The 19,823-nt window shown below is 36.2% G+C and overlaps 1 protein-coding gene across 2 annotated transcripts; it reads left to right on the top strand.

Moving 5' to 3' along the window:
- The first annotated feature begins 498 nt into the window (after positions 1-498).
- Fdx1 (Adrenodoxin-like protein 1, mitochondrial Ferredoxin 1) lies at positions 499-19,407 on the top strand. Of its 2 annotated transcripts, none has more exons than XM_083140701.1 (3): positions 499-1,062; positions 12,481-12,577; positions 19,027-19,407. In XM_083140701.1, exon 1 carries the CDS (start codon positions 504-506, stop codon positions 1,056-1,058), a length of 555 nt encoding a protein of 184 aa, XP_082996827.1. In that variant the 5' UTR covers positions 499-503; the 3' UTR covers positions 1,059-1,062; positions 12,481-12,577; positions 19,027-19,407. The 2 variants fall into 2 exon arrangements, with proteins under 2 accessions (XP_082996827.1, XP_082996834.1); XM_083140708.1 differs by having other exon boundaries at positions 499-1,068.
- The last annotated feature ends 416 nt before the right edge of the window (positions 19,408-19,823 follow it).

Raw genomic sequence — 19,823 nt, 5'->3', positions numbered from 1 at the left:
TCTTTATATTATATCACATTTGCTTTAAAATTATTATTGTCATATAATTTTAACGTGCCTCATGTTTGTCACTTCTGACATTTCAATAAGGGTTGAATTTTACTTGATCTATTGTATTATATTAAGACACCCATGCGATGGGGAGCAAGTGCAGGTGACCTGTTCCCCTGCCTGATTTATCACCGCACGCCACTGCTCTCAAGCTATTGTTTATGCATTTCTGGAATAAAAACTGTAAACTGAATTAATAGGAATTTCCCGACTCTTCGGCATCCCGAAAAGTCGGGCCAAGGACGGCATCGGGATTCGATTTTATCCCCCCGATCCGTACATACAAGCCAATAAATGTTCACTGAACATATAATATACAATTAGCATAGAGATTTGCAAGCTTTCTTTGGCATGCAGTACCCTGTGCTATCCAGAGCGTAATGGCGATGGCCTAGCTTGCTGTATAAAAAATACGAATATGTGATAGCAGGAACCACGTGACCACAACAACAATGGCAGCACCCTGTTTAAGGTTTAGTGCTATGAGTATGTGGTCGAAAACCGCACTTAATATATTTAGAAAAGCATGGCAGTGCCGGAATTGTCTTGTATCACCCGTGTTACTAAGAACAACTCCTAAAAAACAAATTCATCTAAGTGCTAGTGTTTCTCATGGCGAGTATGAGATGAAGGATCCCAAGTCTGAGGACGAAGTAGTAAATATTACTTACATAGACAAGGATGGAAATCGGATACCTGTACGAGGAAAAGTTGGTGACAATGCGTTGTATTTAGCACATAGATACGAAATAGATATGGAAGGTGCATGTGAAGCATCGTTAGCGTGTACAACTTGTCATGTGTATGTGCCTAGTGATTTTTTGGATAAGTTGCCTTCTGCAGATGAAAAGGAAGAAGATTTGTTGGACTTGGCTCCATTTCTGAAAGAAAACTCGAGGTTAGGTTGCCAAATTATACTTACAAAAGAGTTGGAAGGAATGGAGCTGCAGCTTCCCAAAGCAACTAGGAACTTTTATGTTGACGGTCATAAACCAACACCACACTGATATGGTACATGTTGTGTAGATTAGATTTTTCTGATGCATGTTTAATGTTCAAAACTGGTTCATCATGTGTGTGTGTGCACATGTTTGTGGGAGGGCATACTTCTCTTCAACTAATGATAGTGATGGACCCTCCCCCCGCCTTGAGGTACTTCAATTTTTGTGTTATTCCACTAATTATCACAGAATCATACATTAAAACCACTTTCGTGTAAACATAAAGAATGATCTAATTGAGAAATAGATATGATTTTGTAATTTTTAGAGGGCCTAGTATACCCTTGATAGTAAAAAATGTTGGTACTACTTTACTATACCGGAGACACCTATCAATGATATATTTCACAATTTTTTACATTGCTAATGTACTATTCTGCATTGCGGAACATTTCTTTAGATGAAATAATGAATTTCTAACGAAAAATACCTAAATTTAAAAAAAAATTAAAAACCTTTCACGAAATTTTTTAACCAAAAAAAGTTGAATTTTTGACAAAGAGTTAGCCCCACAAACCATCACGGGGATGAGGTATGCCTACTAGGTTAGGTTAGGTTCCATTAGCACTCCTTTCGTTCAATTTAGCATATACGAACAACATCGTTTTTTCTCGATGACATGCATAAAGCAAATGGCGGCAGCAGCAATAGGGCATCGAAAGTAGATTTTCGTAGAAAATCACATGCATTCGCATTAAAATGGATCAAAACTACATTCTTGAACATCAACAACACTACAGAAAATGATTTGCGTAAGTACTTTCTCCTGTAAATTTGAAGAAATCCGTCTCCGGTATAGTAAAGTGTTAACCAAAATGTTGGTAAATGTAGAGGCAAAGGGGGCTTTTGTATACCACAACCGTTAATGAACTTTTCTGTGTCCCATGAACACTCTAATTTGTACATAGCATTGCCTCAAGCAAATATTACAGATTATAACATGTGTTAAATAGACAAATCATACTCTACCTTTCATCCATCATTGCAACTGACAGCTTTTCTATTATACTTGTGAACACTCCTGAATATAACATGATGTGAAAATGCAATTAGCATGTTATGTTTTATTATACCTAGGTATTGTTATGTATTATTTTATTAGTGCGTTTATTGACAATGCACAATTTGTGCGCATAATCAAGGAAATTACAGAAATGGAAGATATGCCCTACTAGGCAAAACACACATACATATATGGTTACGTAAGTTAATGATCAAGATCTAGCATCTTTCAAAATAAAAAATGAGAAATTACAAGATGTTGTGTTATGCTTCTGAAATATAAGAAACGCATGGCAATTACATTAGCAGGTGGCAGAAGTTCGTACTGTTGCCACATCGGAGCACTACCTCATGTGTCTGGAGGTAAAAGAGAATGAAAGATCTTGTAGAGTTGGTCTTGGTAATCCATGTGAAAAAAAAACTGATAGTATTTGCTCAAAAGGTCAGGAATGAAAACTGTATGCCCCGAAGAGAGATCAGTCTAATGTTCGAACAAGGCAACGCAGCCCGGTTGACGTTGCCACAGTGTGCAGGAACCAGCGACTTTTGTTCTACTCTGGCTGTGCTTTTTTTCATATGTGGCACCAGCACAATTCTGCCCAGCCGTCTATTTCATGACTTGGCATTTAATTACAACTTACAGGGTGACAATTAATAAACTTTATGAAATAAAACGGAAATTAGTAACAAACCACGTAGTACACAAACTCTATTGCACATGTAAACGGCACTACAGACATTCGGATTTAGATTATGATATGTTCGATATGTCTGCCATCTCTGGCAATGATGTGGGGCAGACGAACAGCAAAATTCAGCTTGATCCGCTGAAGTGTCGAAACATCGATGCTGTCGATGACCTCCTGAATGGCAGTTTTCAGCTCGGCAATGGTTTTGGGGTTATTTCTGTACACCTTGTCCTTAACATAGCCCCACAAAAATGAGTCACATGTGTTCAGATCCGGGGAATATGGTGGCCAAGCGAGTCCCCTTCCAGTGGCCTCTGGGTACCCCAGAGCCAGAATGCGGTCCCCAAAATACTCCTGACTGTGACATTTTCACTTGCAAATGGCCGACATCAACACGTTGCGTGCGCATACACATACGAATTCCCATCATGCCCTGTGGCCAGCCACGCAGTTTGGACGTCATCACGTGAACCGTTCAGAAATTATCACTGTTTTATTTCATGTAGTTCATTAATTGTCACTCTGTAATTGCAACATGGGACACAGCACTCTGTGTTTACGGTTTTTCCTTATCACCCTTCTAAACTGGAAAATATATTACAACTGGATTTATGTTAGAACAGTAGTGATATTGAACAAATAATTACAGGGTGGCTACTCACCGGGGATTATGTGCAAATTATTGGCTCCGGGAATTATGCGTGAATTCTATTTGAATTTTTCTCTGTAGACGTGAAAAATTGCAACTTTTATTAATCCAAATTAATTCATACATTTACTAATGTCCCGAGGCAAGTTTTTAACAGTTTAGGTTTTATATTTATCGAGGAAGAAAAAAGGAAGCTGTGTGGAAAATAAAGCAGAATTCTCTCAATGCTTTTACTTTGTTGTGTCCTTTGCGGAACAATCTATCTGACAGAGGGAAGATTATTGCAAAATAAGATATCTTGAATTTGATTAGGTAAATTTGAGTTTGAAATCCTTATACAATTAACATTTTTTTGTAATTAGTATATTCTGTAACATTTGAGACTTGTGTTTGTAGATGTATTTCCAGTCTTGAGTTTGTGAAATGGCAAATGTAAACTCTGCACCTTAAATTGAATATTTTAAATAGTGTGGAAATATATATATATATAATTTTAATTGAATTGAATTAGAATTTTTGGATACAATGGAATCATACAAACCTTTATATTGTTAATATATTTATGTGGGGGTGGGGCGCTGATGAGACAGGGTAGTATGTAAAGTTGAAATAGAGAAAGTATCTGTGTGTACCCTTAAGGGGGTTCTAAAGCCATGCTAAAGCATAGACCCAATTTTCTAAGGGTAACCGCACAACTAATATAGATTCGGTAAGGAAGAAATTTTCCTATACAAAAGGTTGTTTTATTCACTAGAACATGTGAACCTTATAATTTTGTTACGATTGAGGAGATTTAAGTAAATAACAGAAAATATAAGGTATCCGTCATGTTCAAACTGCTGCGCACAGATGGCGCTGAAGTGGTAGTTTTGTTAATACCGGTGCATTTTCTTTCTTTTATAACTAGTATGGAAGATTTCGTGGTGAAACAAAGATCTCATGTTCTTCCCGCAAGCATCTGGAATACTATGTGAAAAAATGAAAACATTTCGTACCTTCAGAGAGTAGTGCTTATCATTAAAACTTTTGAAGTGGCGTTTCGTCGCAATATACTCCGTGGTGCAGATTTTAGCATACACTGTTGCCAAGATTTCACTCCGTGCTTTCTAACTATATGATCAATGCACGTTCTTGAAAGAGTGAAAATCAAACCAAGCTACCAGAGGATATCGAATTCCGTACAGATACGAGAACAAGGGAAGAAATATTCCATGGAGGATGTTAAAAATCTGAACAAGCTCGAAGGTAATTCTTAATATTTAATTGCTTGTTGCTGAATATTATCCATCAAAGGCAAAATGTTTGAAATATAGGCAAAATGTATAATTTATTTACATGTTGAATAAATATCTTCTGATGTAATATCGGCGAGAATATCGCTTGACACTGCATGACTTTTTTAACTTCCAAACGAAGTTGATAATTCTTTGTAAATGTAAAATCAGAATAGAATGTTATATTTTACGTTAGGAATAATCGTAATAACTACCGTTTTGAGATCATTACTATAGCATAAAATATACGTAGCTTAATATAGATTATATCTGATATCATTATATATTGCATAAAATGCTCTATTTTCATTCCTGTAAGTTAATTTCCAAACCTACGAAACTCGTGCTATTCACATGTACAACATCGGAATTTTTATTACAAATCAGTAGTTTGTTTAAATGTTTTTTACTTTGCCCTTGTACATGGTTGAAACGAGTACTTGCTGACCTATTTTCTACAAGAGTTTTTCTCTTTTTATTTTTGAAGCAGCTCGCAAATATTCATATGTATTAAGTAGGTCAGGCTAAGTTAGGTTTGATTCGAATAGATGTAATGTGAGATCCCTGAATATTTGCAAGTTTCGGACACAGTTCTGTTATCTTCCTTTACAGAAACACATCAGAAAACCGGTTTTGTAAACTGTATGAAGCTCTTCTGTTTTCTTGTCCTTTTATTATTTAGGATGGCTCATAATGAGAGTGAATTTCGTCCAATAACTTGATGCTGTATATATTTAAAGTGTAAAAGTACACCCTAACAGTTATGAGACTAAAATCTTACCGTCTATCGAACACAAGTGTGTATGTTTACTGAGAATTTCCAAATGAGTACCGGTATTGATAAATGTTCCCATACTTGCAAGTACAAGGACAATAATTTAATTGTGGATGACACAGAACTTAATAGAAATCATAATTTGTCCTGATTATGCTACGTATATTTGGTTCAATATCAGATTGGATTTCAGTAGCCGTTTGTACCAAATATTTTACTTCGAATACCAGTGAGTTTGAAGCTTGACTAGATTTTCTCTCAGACCTATGACTGATTGATTTTGCATGGATACCTATTATTAACATTCCATGCAGATAAATGTTTTTTAAGCTTTTTTGCTTCTTGGCTGGTCTACTATAATAATTCAAATAAAAATATAGTAGGAACTGAATTTCCATTTCATAATGTATTTCAGTTATTTTACAATGATGATGAATAATGATTTGATAAAATGGATGATTGGAACAAAGATAATCATTAAATACATACATGAAACCAGGATTCGAACCTGGAGGAACCTCACTCCATATAGCGTTGCAATCATCACTCTACTATGAAAATATTTCTAACAATTATTTTGCCAATTTCTGTTTTAGGCTCATCATATTTAACATTCATTATAAAGTTAGATCATTGAAGTGAGCTCATATCTTGAACCAAACTGCCCTTTAATAACAGGATGATATCTTTAAGCATTATAGTGCCAATTGGATCCATTATTTTCAAATCCATTAACTCAACATCTGTAAGTTCCATTATTAACTCAACTTGTCTAAGGTTGTAACTATGTAATATCAATATTTTTTAAACATGTTTTGTAAGTTCATAGTCTCATATACGATGTTAAAACAATTTTTATTTGTTCCTTTTGCAGATGAGCATTTGAAAAACTAATCGAAGTGTCTTCTACCAATAGTAAAGAGCACTATTGAAATTTGTACAAAAGGACAATAGGTTTGACCGACAATGGCAGTTGCGTACCATGGCAGTTGGTGTATAAGCTTCTACGGAATATACTGTAAATCAACAAAGTGGACTGTTTGAACTTTACATGGAAGAGTACATACATTTTTGCTTGCTAGCGTAGACACTTGATTGAATGGTGATGATTTACTAGAAATCAAGTGTCCAAAATATGCTCAAGAAATTATTTTTCAAGCCTTAATAATATCTGATAGCAAGTGGTCATCAATTGGAAATTGTATATTAGGGGAAACAGGAGAAAAAAAAACAGTGCCAGGGGTGTGACTTACTTGTCTTGCCTGTCAAGCATTGGTACGAATTCATTGATATTCTTGCAAGTTTAAATTTTTAGAGGTATTTTCAAAAATCCTAAGAAAATAAATTTCTTCCTGAATACGGTGATGATTTGGAAAAAGCATATATATCTCAGACAGTGGCGGCAATTAGGGGGAGGGGCCGATGGCCCTACTTTTACCCCAATACTATACAAAACCTCATCTACCAATGGAAATAAAAGTGTCCTTGCCCTCTCCCAGTTTTGGAACCCAATCGCCAACACTGCTCTCAGAGAACGCAATAATGTTTTGCAGGGTACGATAAAGAAAAATAATAAATATGCATTGAAACAACAACGTAAATATGATTTTATATATCCCGAAAATCTAGTTTTAGTAGTCCCTGTAAACAATTATTTTGTAAGCTATTGAACTTCTATTCTAATGGTATTTATTACTGTATTGTATCTTCCCTCGAAATACGTTTTTTAAATCTTCTTTATACACAGAAACGCTAATTGGGACTGGGCCTACAGTTTAAAGTAAGATCCAAACCACTATATACAGTCACCGGCAATAAAAATGGGACACCTATATTCTGAAATACCTGCAATGCGTTATGTGTGTTGCCTAACTCAACGGCAGTGACAGAACTTGCCATTGAAAATTTGCTATTACAATTCACTCATCGCCGTAGATTTAGACAACACACAAGAAACATTGCAGAGAAGGGAGACTTTCAGGATCTAGTTGTCCCATTTTTATTTGACGATCGGTGTACATTCACCGTCAATCGAACCTGGGACTCCTGTATTACAAGGCGATTACGTTACCACTTTGCCAAGGGGGAGGCTCAACTTCCCTCGCAATTCATACCAATATGTTGCTGAACTCGATGATATATCAGCAGTGTTTGAATAGTTACTCTTTAGAAGTAACTCCGAGTTAATCACTTGAGAAAGTAATTCGCATATAATTACTGTTATTACTGTTCTTTAGAAAGTACTTGACATAGTTATTATTACAGTTACTTTACGCTAATAGATTTGTTTCATCTCGTAAGACGTTGTTCGGATCATGAGTTGCAAGCACGATGTCCTTTTCACCACCGATGACCACTAAATGCTAAGTATTAAGTTTCGTGAAATTATAACTTATTTCTTACATTTCATGTACAAACATTGAGGCAATAAAATTCACAGTAAACTTCTGTTACAAAGCAATGACGATTAACATTTTATTTCATTTTGTTGAGCAAACCAAATATTTTTTAGAATTTTTGTTGAACTATAAAATTATTGTGTGTCCATGAGAATTGTTGGAGATTATGTACGTGTAGTCTTACATGGTAAGTGTTCTAATACAAATAAACTTGGGATATCCTACATCCTGGCTCTTGACGAAAAAAATACAAAATTGTCCTCATGGTCTCGAGATTTTAATAATCATCAATTGATTGATTGATTGATTTGCTTTATTTTACTTCGCTGTTTGCCACTTTTGGCTAGTTTACGATGATGAGTGGATATGATGAATGGACACTCACAAACATCCATGCTTAGGCCATGATTCGAACCCGAAACCCCTGGCGTTGTAGCGCGATGTGCTAACCACTCCGCCACGGGGGCGGCTTTAATAATCGTCAATTTACCCATTCTTTGAGAACATTTGGTTCATTTAATATTTCTTTCCATGCAGGAAAGTAATTGTACAACTTACTAGTTAGGTGGAAAAATAACTGATTACAATTACTAATTTCATAACGTAAGTAGTTTACAGTTACTGTTACTTGAAAATGTTACTGATACTTCCAAAGATTCTACATCAGCTGCAGAACTGAAAACCAGAATAGACCAAATCCGTAAAGAACTATGAAACAGGACATTGTGTGGTGACATGACATGCAAATAAATTATATGCGCTACAAAACTGTATTTAATATTGAACTATTATAAAAATAACAAATATGTCTTCTATTGTGTATCCAGGATTCTTCTGACATTTTTCTTTCAAAATCGCGATATTAACTCAGTAAAAATAAGAGTGCAGAATTACATGTTTATTCACTTGAAGGATAAAATATTGAGGATCGTTAGAGAGCGCTAATATTTATAATATTTACAAGTTGTTCACTGAAATTCTGCAAATTTATGAAGAAAATCTGCTAACATCACCGATAAAAGATATAAATATGTTCAAGTACTGTCATATAAAGTGAATTCTACAGTCAATGCAGCATTCGCTTCAAACGTAATTGCAAAATGTTTTCAATTATTTCAATTACTCTTCTTACTTTATGCATTTCGTGTTTGAATTAACTACAGCTATCTTTGTATGTTTTCTTCTGCTTTCGAAATATTAAAAGAAATTCATAATACAATACAAGGGATTTTATATTACTATTACTATCTTGCATTGCTGAAAAATTGTTGTATTTTTTTTTCCAATAAGACCATACAACTAAAATCTCATGATAAACAATTACGTTGCTCCACATCTACTTAGATTTTTCAATAAAGTCTGCTAACCAACGTGACGTCATATCCCATCAAGGAGTACCCTAATCGACCAACCTGTATGTATCTACCTTGATTACGTGGAGATCTGGCAACATGGCCCTCGGTTGTCATGGCAAACGGTGCTGCCATCTGTTATTGAAAAATTACCACAAAATTGCCTTTAGTACGGCCTTAAATTTTTGGAAAGTTCGCCTTGAAAACCAGGAATTATACTTGAATTTTATCATGGCCCTAGAGTGGCCACCTTGAATTATGCAGTTTTTAGTGCAAGTGTTTTTACCAGTGGAATTATGTGTTTAGGCTAAATAATTATTTCAATTTTTATTTGTATTGTTACAATTAACTGGAGGGTCATGCAGCATTAAAAATGTCAGTTGATCGCTTCACTAATCATTGTTGTATTCCAAGTGTAATGTAGGTTGGCCAGATTTGGCATTCCTTCAAACTGAATATCCCCACCTTCTAATGAAACCTTTCTATAATTTCATGTGTTAAAACATTGCTTTCATTATATGAGGAAGCACAAGTGGTGTAAATCCATTCAAGACAGTTTGAGAAAAAGGCTCATTTAAATAACTTAGTATTATGTTCAGCTGTTGTTGTATCACAAACATAGTGGTGCCTCTATGAGCAAGAATTTGAAACTTAGGAGAGGGGATACTTCTGTCACTGAAATGTTGATACTTCATAGCTACACATGTAACTCCATTTCCATGAAAGTGAGTTATGGCACTTGTGCTCTCAACATCTCATATGTTACTGAAAATCCTAATTTAAAGCTTCTTTGATTGATTCATAATTAGGGCTAGGATTTTGATGACCTCAAAATTGCCAAAAAATGACCTTTAAAAAATGCATTTATGACCTAATAAATGCAAGAAAATGCCCTATAAACTTAGAAAAATGACCTAAAAATTCTGAAAGATTTGTAGAACAAATTTATAAACTACCAAGAGAAATTCAAATTACAAATTAACGTTACAGTATCTATCACATGTTCATTGCGTATGGTAGCAGAAGTAAGAAAGTTCACTTTTTGTCATCTTTTACACTTTAAGTACTGAGTTGCAGTACACAATGAAAATCATATGTAAATTTTTAAAAATTGAATGATGTCGGTTGTCGGACAAGAGAGCCTTGTACATGGGAAAACTTCTCTCGATTTCCAATGAACTTTACTTGAAATGAACAATATCAATTGCTGTTAAGTCACTTTCAATTCCATGGAGTGCAAATTGTTTCCCTGACAAAATGTCTGATACAGAGCACAGAACTTTGTACCCCTTGTTTTTGAATAATAATCCATTCGGCGACAATGTATTTACTGATAGAGGGGGAAATCACATTGTTTGAGCTGAATTGTTACACAACAGCTTGTATCAACAATACTGCACAGAATTTCTTTGTTTCTTCAAACACAGTAGTTCAGAACTGCTCTGAAAACAATGAGACAAGAGTCGGGAACCACTCTCCTTCAAAGGATTACATTTGCATGTAAAATGCCCCTTTTTCACCAAAATGTAGAAAAATGCATAATATGAATTTTAAAAAGCCGAAAAATGACTTAAAAAGTTTAAAAAATGACCTTTACTCCAAAAAGGGTTAAGAAATGCAAAAAAATGCCCTAACAAAGGCATCCCAATTTATTCACTTATGTGTAAGACACATTCCTATTTACTTATGCAACGTTTCTGCCTTACCAAAAGAAAGATGCATTTGCATCAAAATCCTAGCCCTATTCATAATATATGCAGCAGAGTAGGATTTGTAATTTTAAAATCTTTTCAAGATCAACATTTTTATTTTCATGAAAGCTCTTCCAAGATTTTTCAAAACTTTGAAAAATCTCAGAAGTTCGTACTGTTGTAGGTTCATCTTGAGACTTTTATCCTGAGTTTATGTGGGTATTGATTACTCTGTGTAATGAGGGGGTGGGGCCTCAGTAACCATTCTTTCATCAACCATTAATTTACACCCTGGCTATATGGGTTAGGAGTCCGTGGCCATGCAGTCTAAGTCATCATGCTTTGGTCTGTGACTACAGGATGCAGACAGGTTCGAGTCTCCTGGAGGATGCGTAACAACTTTTCTCCTGAGATTTCGACCTGTGTATGGGACCGGTGGCCACCCGCCATCGTGAGGAAATTGAGGAACTAGAAATGAGTAGCGTAATCCGTTCATGGAAATCAACAGCACCGAATGGAGGTTTGTTATCCTGACCACATGTCACCCCATAACTGGTTGACTGGCAGTCGGTAGGGAAGGCCTAGCCCTCACGGGCTGTTGCACCACAGTTTTTTTTTTCTTTTTTGTATGGGTTAGGGGAATCCACATTTATTCCTGGCTTTTCTGTAGCCACATTTTACACCAGAATCATATTTTAATGATACTTTACTTCTTTTTTTTGTATGGGTTCTGATGTGTTTTATCTGATAAAGTAGACTCATAGTTGTCCTACAGTGAGTCTCACAGTTGACTTTGCCAGTGAGCAAATGCTGGCATTTAGACCCACAGCTGGACACTGATTTGCCACCGGACGTGTCAGTGCTTCAGTATCCAGAAAGCTGGTGTTTGTGAAGTGTTAAGGTGTTTCAGATAGTTTTGTTTTAGTTTACGTATTACTGGTGCTTTTCTGCAGTCTATTAATGTCGTGCTATACATACCGTTTAAAACAACGAATTTCTATGTACAACTCGTATGTCATTACAATTTTTTGTAGGGAAGTTAGAAGGCATTTTTCAGCATAATTCCCAAATGTTCCCGTTCCACGCAGAGTGTGTGTTTAAATACTTATGAACAAATTTAAGGAAACAGCATCTGTTCTTGATACAAAGTGAAGGGTTAAAATGGCGTGTGCTTACGGAGGAGAAATTAGATGACGTTGCAGCACGATTGGAACATACTCCTCAATAATCCCTCCGGTGCCTTGTACAACAAACAGACATTTCCAAGTTGTTTGTTGTGGTGAGCAACTACCAAGCTTTTACAAAAAAGCTTTTAGAAAAATTTAGAAATCGAAACAATTTCGGAAAAGGAACTGATCCGTGTTAGAAAAAAATTTCTAAAAGGATGCCGTAAATTTGTAGGTGCAAGAGGGCAACGTTTCCAAGCACTCTCTCTGCCTGGCGTGCTAGCTGCTGGTCTGAGGTCAAGTCAACCAGCCATTTGATCAGAGTTCTAAAGTGTGTATCACTTCATAAGTACATTGAACAGTATTTGAATTTATACATTTTATGTGTAACTCTTCAAAATATAATTAATGTGGTTAAATTTTTCTTACAGGCAGCACAGGAACATACAAGAAAGACATTGCAATGGAGGAAACATGTAATACTCATGTGTTGAAAGCAAGTATATCTGCAATCAACGACAGGACTGGGTAAGTTTTTTTCTTTCTTATTGCCCATGTACATTTTGTTAGTAGGCAATTTGATTACCAACCCTGGCAGTAGTTTCAAATTTTTTGATGTACACCTGCTTTGCATTGTACTATAAACATTGGATTATAATCTTTACTGTATATATTTGCCTACTACTCTGCATTACATAATTCCACTGCATGTCTATTTGCACATATATTTAAATAGTTTAAAAAAGTATTATTACCAGGGAACGGATTTATATGTAGTAAAAATGTACTAAATATGTAAATACATATTTAGTTATTTTCACCAAAATATGGACTTAAAATTGTAAATATTTACCTTTTCAATAATATAAAACACTACACGAGCTACATAAACTACAGTACGCTTACAATGACATTGATTGTAAAACAACACACGTTTTTTTTTTTCATTTTCTGTTTCCAAAACAATGAATAACAAAATTTTGTTGTAAGTGTTCGAATGTTAATTTCCTTCTGTTGTCCCTTAAAATGGATTTATAATAAGTAAAACTGTGTTCAATATCGCAAGAAGTAATGGGAGTGTATTTCAAGTTTGTCAGTTATGCCAAAGAAAGTCACCCAACTCTTTCGATCACACAGGGACATGTAGTTATTACACGAATATGGAGTATATGTTGAGAAATATTCTGAAATATGGAAATAATATGTAAAAATATCTAAAGTATGTAAAATATGAGTCAAAACCTAATATTTGTGCAAATATGGAAAATAAAAACATGCTATGATGTGCAAAGATAATACAGAGTTGTGTCGTTGTATTAGCATTAGAAACAAAGTGTACTATTTTAGGCATATTTATTAAAAGACATAGACAATTTGTTTTAAAAAGTACAAGGAGCGTGACTGAGTGTACCCTCTTGAAAACTAAATTCATTTCTTTAAAGGTGGTGTTTAGATTTTCAATTAGAATTTTGGTGTTTATACGAGGGTCACTATTTATATTTTGAGCCTTGGCAACACTGATTGAAGTTAGGTGCGATTTGACGTTTGCACGGAATCGTCTGGCATTATTGACCATAACGTACTTCAAATGTTTTGTCAATAGCTTGATTTGTGTTGTTTATGTTGCCTTGGAGATTGCGCGACAACAATAAAATTGAATTAACTCGTGAACATTTTCGTGCGATGATTTTTTATGATTTTCGACGTGGATTATCAAGACAAGAGTGCATCGATCAACTTATTTATTTATTTATTTATTTATTCAAAGTTTCAGATACAGCACTTTTAAGGCCATTTTACACTGAAAACTCTAACAAATAACAAGAACAAGTCAAGGTGGTTTAAGGTAAAAACAAGAAAAGTTAAATATAAACATAAGGCATAAACAAGGAAACAAAGATTTACATATTCATTTTTAGGGAAGATCGGAAAATGCTTTCAGGGGCAAAAATGTCTATGTTTATGGGTAAATTATTGTAGAACTGGGGCAGCCTGTGGAATAGAGCGCGCTGTATAAGAGAGAGCCTAGCTGTGGAGGTGTGGAACAATTCAGTGTTTCGGGTCGATCGAGAGGGAACTCTGAAGTTGAATTCTGTAAGAAGAGATTCAGATCTTAATTTCCCATTGATGATTTTATAGAAAAAATTCATATCGGCCATATCACGTCGGGTCTGCAGTAACTGAATGTTCAAAGTAGTCAGGATGTCAGGTTTCTGAAGATGCCGCAAAGAAGGAATTCTATGACGAACAATGGCGGTAAAGAAGCTGAGGACGGAATCCATGCTAGAAAGATTTGTATTGGAAGCCATGGCCCAGACTGGAGAACAGTATTCGAGAATCGGAGAAATGAATGACTTGAAAAACAGGCTAAGAGAAGTTGGAGTATCAATTTCAGTGAATCTGTACAGGAGGCCTAAGAGGCGCATTGCACTTTTAGTTGTAGCTGCGATGTGTTCCTTAAAGTTCAGCTTTTCATCTATGATAACACCTAGATCTTTTTGGGCCGCAACTGTAGTAATATAATTGTTTTCAAGAACATAATGAGAATGTATTTTTTCTTTTTTAAAGAGACTGTGAGGGAGGAACATTTCTGTGGGTTGAGTTGTAGATTCCACTGGTTACACCATGTGACAAGTTCGGAAAGAGCATTCTGGAGAATCACAGCATCTTGCGTAGTTGAGATTTCTTTGAAAAGTTTACAGTCGTCAGCAAACATGAGTAAATTGACAGGAAATGAGGAAAGTCTTTGAGGGAGATCGTCCATGTATAGGATGAACAAGAGAGGGCCCAAGACGCTCCCTTGTGGTACCCCAGACAGGACAGGAAGAAAATCAGAAGAGGCGCCTGAAAGGGTGACACGCTGTGTCCGTGAGTGTAAATAATCCTGGATTAAGGAGAGAAATTTGCCGTGTATGTTAAATCTAGTTCGTAATTTGTGAATAAGAAGAGCATGGTTTATTTTGTCAAAGGCTTTTGAAATATCCAAATTACTTCCACATTTGGCGATGAAGCCCCATCTTTTGCCACTGTGAAACGCTGGTATAACGAATTTAATCGTGGCCTCCATTCGCTCACCGACGAGATTCGCGAAGGTCGTCCAAAATCAGTTGTTGTTCAAGAAAACATTGATGCTGTGCAAAACCTAATACTGCAAGATCGTCATGTGACATACTGTGAGATTGAGGCAACCATAGGCATTAGTTCCACCAGCATATATAAAATATTACATGATCATTTAGCTGTGAGAAAGGTATGTTCTCGTTGGATCCCACACAATTTGACAAAAACTCAAAAAGACGCTCGCGTCAATTGGTGCAAACAAATGCTCAATAAATACAATCGTGGTGCTTCAGAAGACGTATATAAGATTGTAACAGGTGACGAATCATGGATATATGCATATGAGCCGGAACGTAAACAGCAGTCGACTGTATGGGTGTTTCAAGATGAACCCAATCCAACAAAAGTTGTTCGTGCTCGAAGCACATCGAAACAAATGGTCGCCTGTTTTTTCGGGAAAACTGGTCATGTGGCAACTGTGCCTTTAGAGGAACGTAGAACGGTCAACTCTGAATGGTACACAACAATTTGTTTGCCAGAGGTCTTCGGTCAAATACGGAAAACAAACAAACGCCGTCGGATCATTCTTCATCAAGACAATGCCAGCTGTCACACATCTCGTCTAACAACCGACTTTATGAACAGTCAAAAAATCGAATTGATGAGTCATCCGCCGTACAGTCCTGATTTGGCACCCAATGACTTCTTCTTGTTCCCGAATGTCAAGAATAAATTGCGTGGACAACGATTTTCGTCGGCGGAAGATGCCGTTGATGCGTTCAAAAACCATATTATGGAAGTGTCTCAAGAAGATTGGAAAAACTGCTTTGACAAATGGTTCGAACGAATGCAAAAGTGTATTGACCATAAAGGAGAATACTTCGAAAAACAATAAAGCAGTTTTCAATGCCAAATTCCTGTTTTTTCATTGTTAGGCTCAAAATATAAATAGTGACCCTCGTATAACCTAAAATTTATTTTAAGGTGTGGAAATCACAAATAACAAAGATATTAAGTCCTTCAATGAGGCCCATGTAATAGAAATCTTTCTTGTACCCTGGAATTCTTTCACCTTTTTTATTTGTTATAACAAGTTGTATGCACACTAAAAAAATGTGTAAAAGCTAATGGTACCAAACCAAACCAACACTCATAACAAAGAAATCATCATCAAGAAATACACATAAAGATGTACATGTATATATTTAAAATATGCACAAAACAAGTGGAAATTCTAACAGCATTTACCCCAACACTCCCAACCTAACAAACATCTGAAAGTACCATCAGCACTGCAATCACACTCAAGCATGAAATTCACTTGCAGGAGGGATAACACCATCACCAGCAAAATTTGTGCAACAGTAAGGTCATTGATACCACTGCATCTGTTAGCACCAGGCACTCACGATAATCCTATATAATATAAACTGAAACATAATGGTATAACATGCAAATTTCTTTCCAATAAATTTGTTATTGTATGGTAAGTCATTTTGCAAGGAGGAATTCAAAATACAGTGTATAATGACTGCAGAACATATCATACAGAGTTGGTAATGGTGTCATAATGTGATAAATTGTGTCACATAAAGCCATTCATTACTTTTATGACATTCTCAACATTGCTGAAGTGAACAAGTACATTCTCCATTAATCTGTAAGTGCTGTAAATGGTCAAAAATACTGAAAACTTGAGACTGCAACTTAACAAGCCTAATTTCTTGTGACACATTTACAAGTATGATCTTCCTCATGAATTCCAATAGGCAATGAACCGTAACATAATAAATATAGGTAAAAGCACTAGACAATGGATAATGTCCAATTAACATTGGACAACTATGTGAATTGCCCTAAACCCTGGACTGCATTTTGCGGAGTATTGAGTCTCTGGCAACTGGTCCCGGCCAGTATAATTCTGTTTTGTCCTTATTTGTGCTGAGTGCCCCTTTTTAGCATCAGCTTTTAACCAAGGTAAGGAAATTTTAGTTTTCAGACACACTTTTATTTTTGTTACGATAAGGGGCTGGACACCTTATAGTGTAACGGGTGCAAAATAGCCTAAGTGCTTATGCACCCAAAAACTTTAATTCAAATTCAAAATTCAAATTTCCCCTAAGCCAGCCTCCGTGGTGGAGTGGTTATCACAACGTGCTACGATGCCAGGGGTCCTGAGTTTGAATCCCGGCATTTGCATGGGTCTTTGTTAGTGTCCCTATCAGTTTCATTGTATCATCACTCATCTTCGCAATTAGTTAAGAAGTGGCAGAAAAATTAAGTAAAAATAACCAAATCAATTAATGATTTGGTCTGCAAACTTTTGAATCTTGACACTGTTTGACCACCAACAATGTGATAAATTTATGGTGAGTAGCACACTGTTCATTCCACATTATATGCAAGATAAGTTAAAACTTTATTGTATAGTCCATCACCAGTGTGTTCAGTATGTTTTTCTTTTTCTTTTATGCAAGGTGCTTGTATTGAAACAAAACTGTCAATTAACTCTCTTTCTTTCCCTCCCTCCCTCCTCCATATTCACCATAATCTATTTTTACCTGTTCAATCACATTCATCTCCCAAACCCATGTAATACCTTCAAATGCAAAATATGTTTTGTGCATCATTAAATTGTAAACTAAAAGGTTTCCCTAAAAAATCATGGGGAAACATCTATATTTTGACTTCAAAATTCAAGATATCATTATAAGGGTCATTCAAGTTTGTCTGAGACTTTATTTCTAGGAAAAGAAAACAGCACTTATCGAAGTGAAGCATGGTGCAGGTGGATGGTATCACCCCTGCTGCCTCATTGTCATCATGTTAAACCATAGGAGCATCCCCGCAGCTAAACTCACTCGATCAAACACAACCCCTGCTAACATTTTCCACTTCAGGCCTGCGTACATGCACTAAACTTTGTCAGTTTTTCAAACCATGTGTGTGTCCAGGCATCACTGTCATCGTTGTGACAGTTACCTGATTCCTTTAGTGTAGAAGTAAATTGGCCGCTGTTGTAGCCACTACAGGGCATCTTTTGTCATTGCCTCATCTGTCTTCAATTTCTTCCCTCTCATATGCTCTTTAAAGGGCTGAAACAAATCTGATTATCACTGAGGGCTAAGTCCAGACTGTAAGGGAATCAAGCAAAACCTGTTAGTGCATTTCGGTGAAAGTTGTTCTTGTCAAATTGACCATGTGAGACCTGGCAGAGCATGGTGAAGTATGACATTTTCAGATATCCCCAGTCTTTTCTTGCAAATGGCATTTCGTACTGCACCGTTCATCAATGTACAGTAATACTGAGCATTAATTCTGACCCTTTCTCCAAAAAATCCACATGAATAACTCCTTGCATGTCCCCGTCAGCACTTATCATTCATCACAAAACTGTTGACATCATTCGTATTCTTGTCTGTGACAGCATTTGTTCCTTATACTGTGCTTGCAATCTTCTCAAAATTTCAGCTGGCTTCATATTCTCCGTCAAAAAGAATTTGATTATACATTGCTGTTCTGCAGCTACAGACACACTACTTGCAGCCATATTTACTGACACTAGTGTGCGTGCACCAACTATATTGGGGAGTTGGTTTGAGTTGGTGTTTTAAGTCCACTTTATGCACAGTAAGGCTAATCGGGACTGGACCTACAGTTTAAAGTGGGATCCGAACCACTTGTGCCTCCACCGGGTAACAAACCCGGGACCCCTTGATTACAAGGCAAAGACACTACCACTGCGCCATGGGGGAGAATGCGCAAAACTCATGATGGATGAAGGTACATCCTTCAGCAGTTTTATCACTCCCCAGCTATTCACCAATTTTTTTTATGCACAGTTGTCTCGGTCAATGTTGAAGGACCCTTGTAATATGTGTGCATATTCTAATGCCCTAAACTTGCATTTGTTTTAGAGGGAAGATGGAAGTCTGACAAAAGCCAAAACAACATTGCAAAAAGTATGATGTTGGTCACCAAGCTGCATGTGTTGTACATAGGAAAGAGTAACACATTCTGAATTCAAGAATGGCTGTAATATGTTTTTGTGGTGCAATATACAAGTACTGAAGATACTAATTAATGACTGTAACAAATATACATGTTTTTGTGGTGGAATATGCAAGTACTAAAGATACTAATGACCGTAACAAATATATATTTGCATACTGAGTTTATAAATGCTGAGACAACTTTGTACACATGAGTTACATGTAAATAGTAGTATGAGATTATATTATATTGTTTTGCGGGAAAATGTACACAAAGTTATTAAATGCTTTAATTTTTTAGCTGTAGTGACTTGTTTCCATAAAGCCTGGATGCACCTAAATCAACCAAATATATTTTACATTGTTATGGCAATGGCACCTTCTGGTTTGGAATGTTGGTGGTTGCAGTGAAAATAATAAATTTTATTATACATACAGTATACAGCTCTGGGCTGAGATATGCCAGCACTTTCAACCTGTGCATGCAGACAATGGCCGTATCTAATCGGCACAACAGTTCTGCAACTGTTTGGACTCTACCACAGTGGATGCACTTGCGACTCAACTCTGGCAACTCCCTTTCCCTTCGCTACTTTTCTTCAACTCTGTTGTTTCAAAATGGCAGCGCTGCAGAAAAGGTGTGTGAAACATGCTCCGAGAAGGGGTGGAGCAGATGACTTTTCACTGTGGCCCGAGCAGCGTTGCTAACCGTACGATCCTGA

The sequence above is a fragment of the Lepisma saccharinum genome, chromosome 1, assembly GCF_977018435.1.
Source record: "Lepisma saccharinum chromosome 1, izLepSacc3.1, whole genome shotgun sequence".
Taxonomy (NCBI): Eukaryota; Metazoa; Arthropoda; class Insecta; order Zygentoma; family Lepismatidae; genus Lepisma; species Lepisma saccharinum.
The sequence above is the reverse complement of the archived record's forward strand: the minus strand, read 5'-3'. Positions and strand labels throughout refer to the sequence as shown.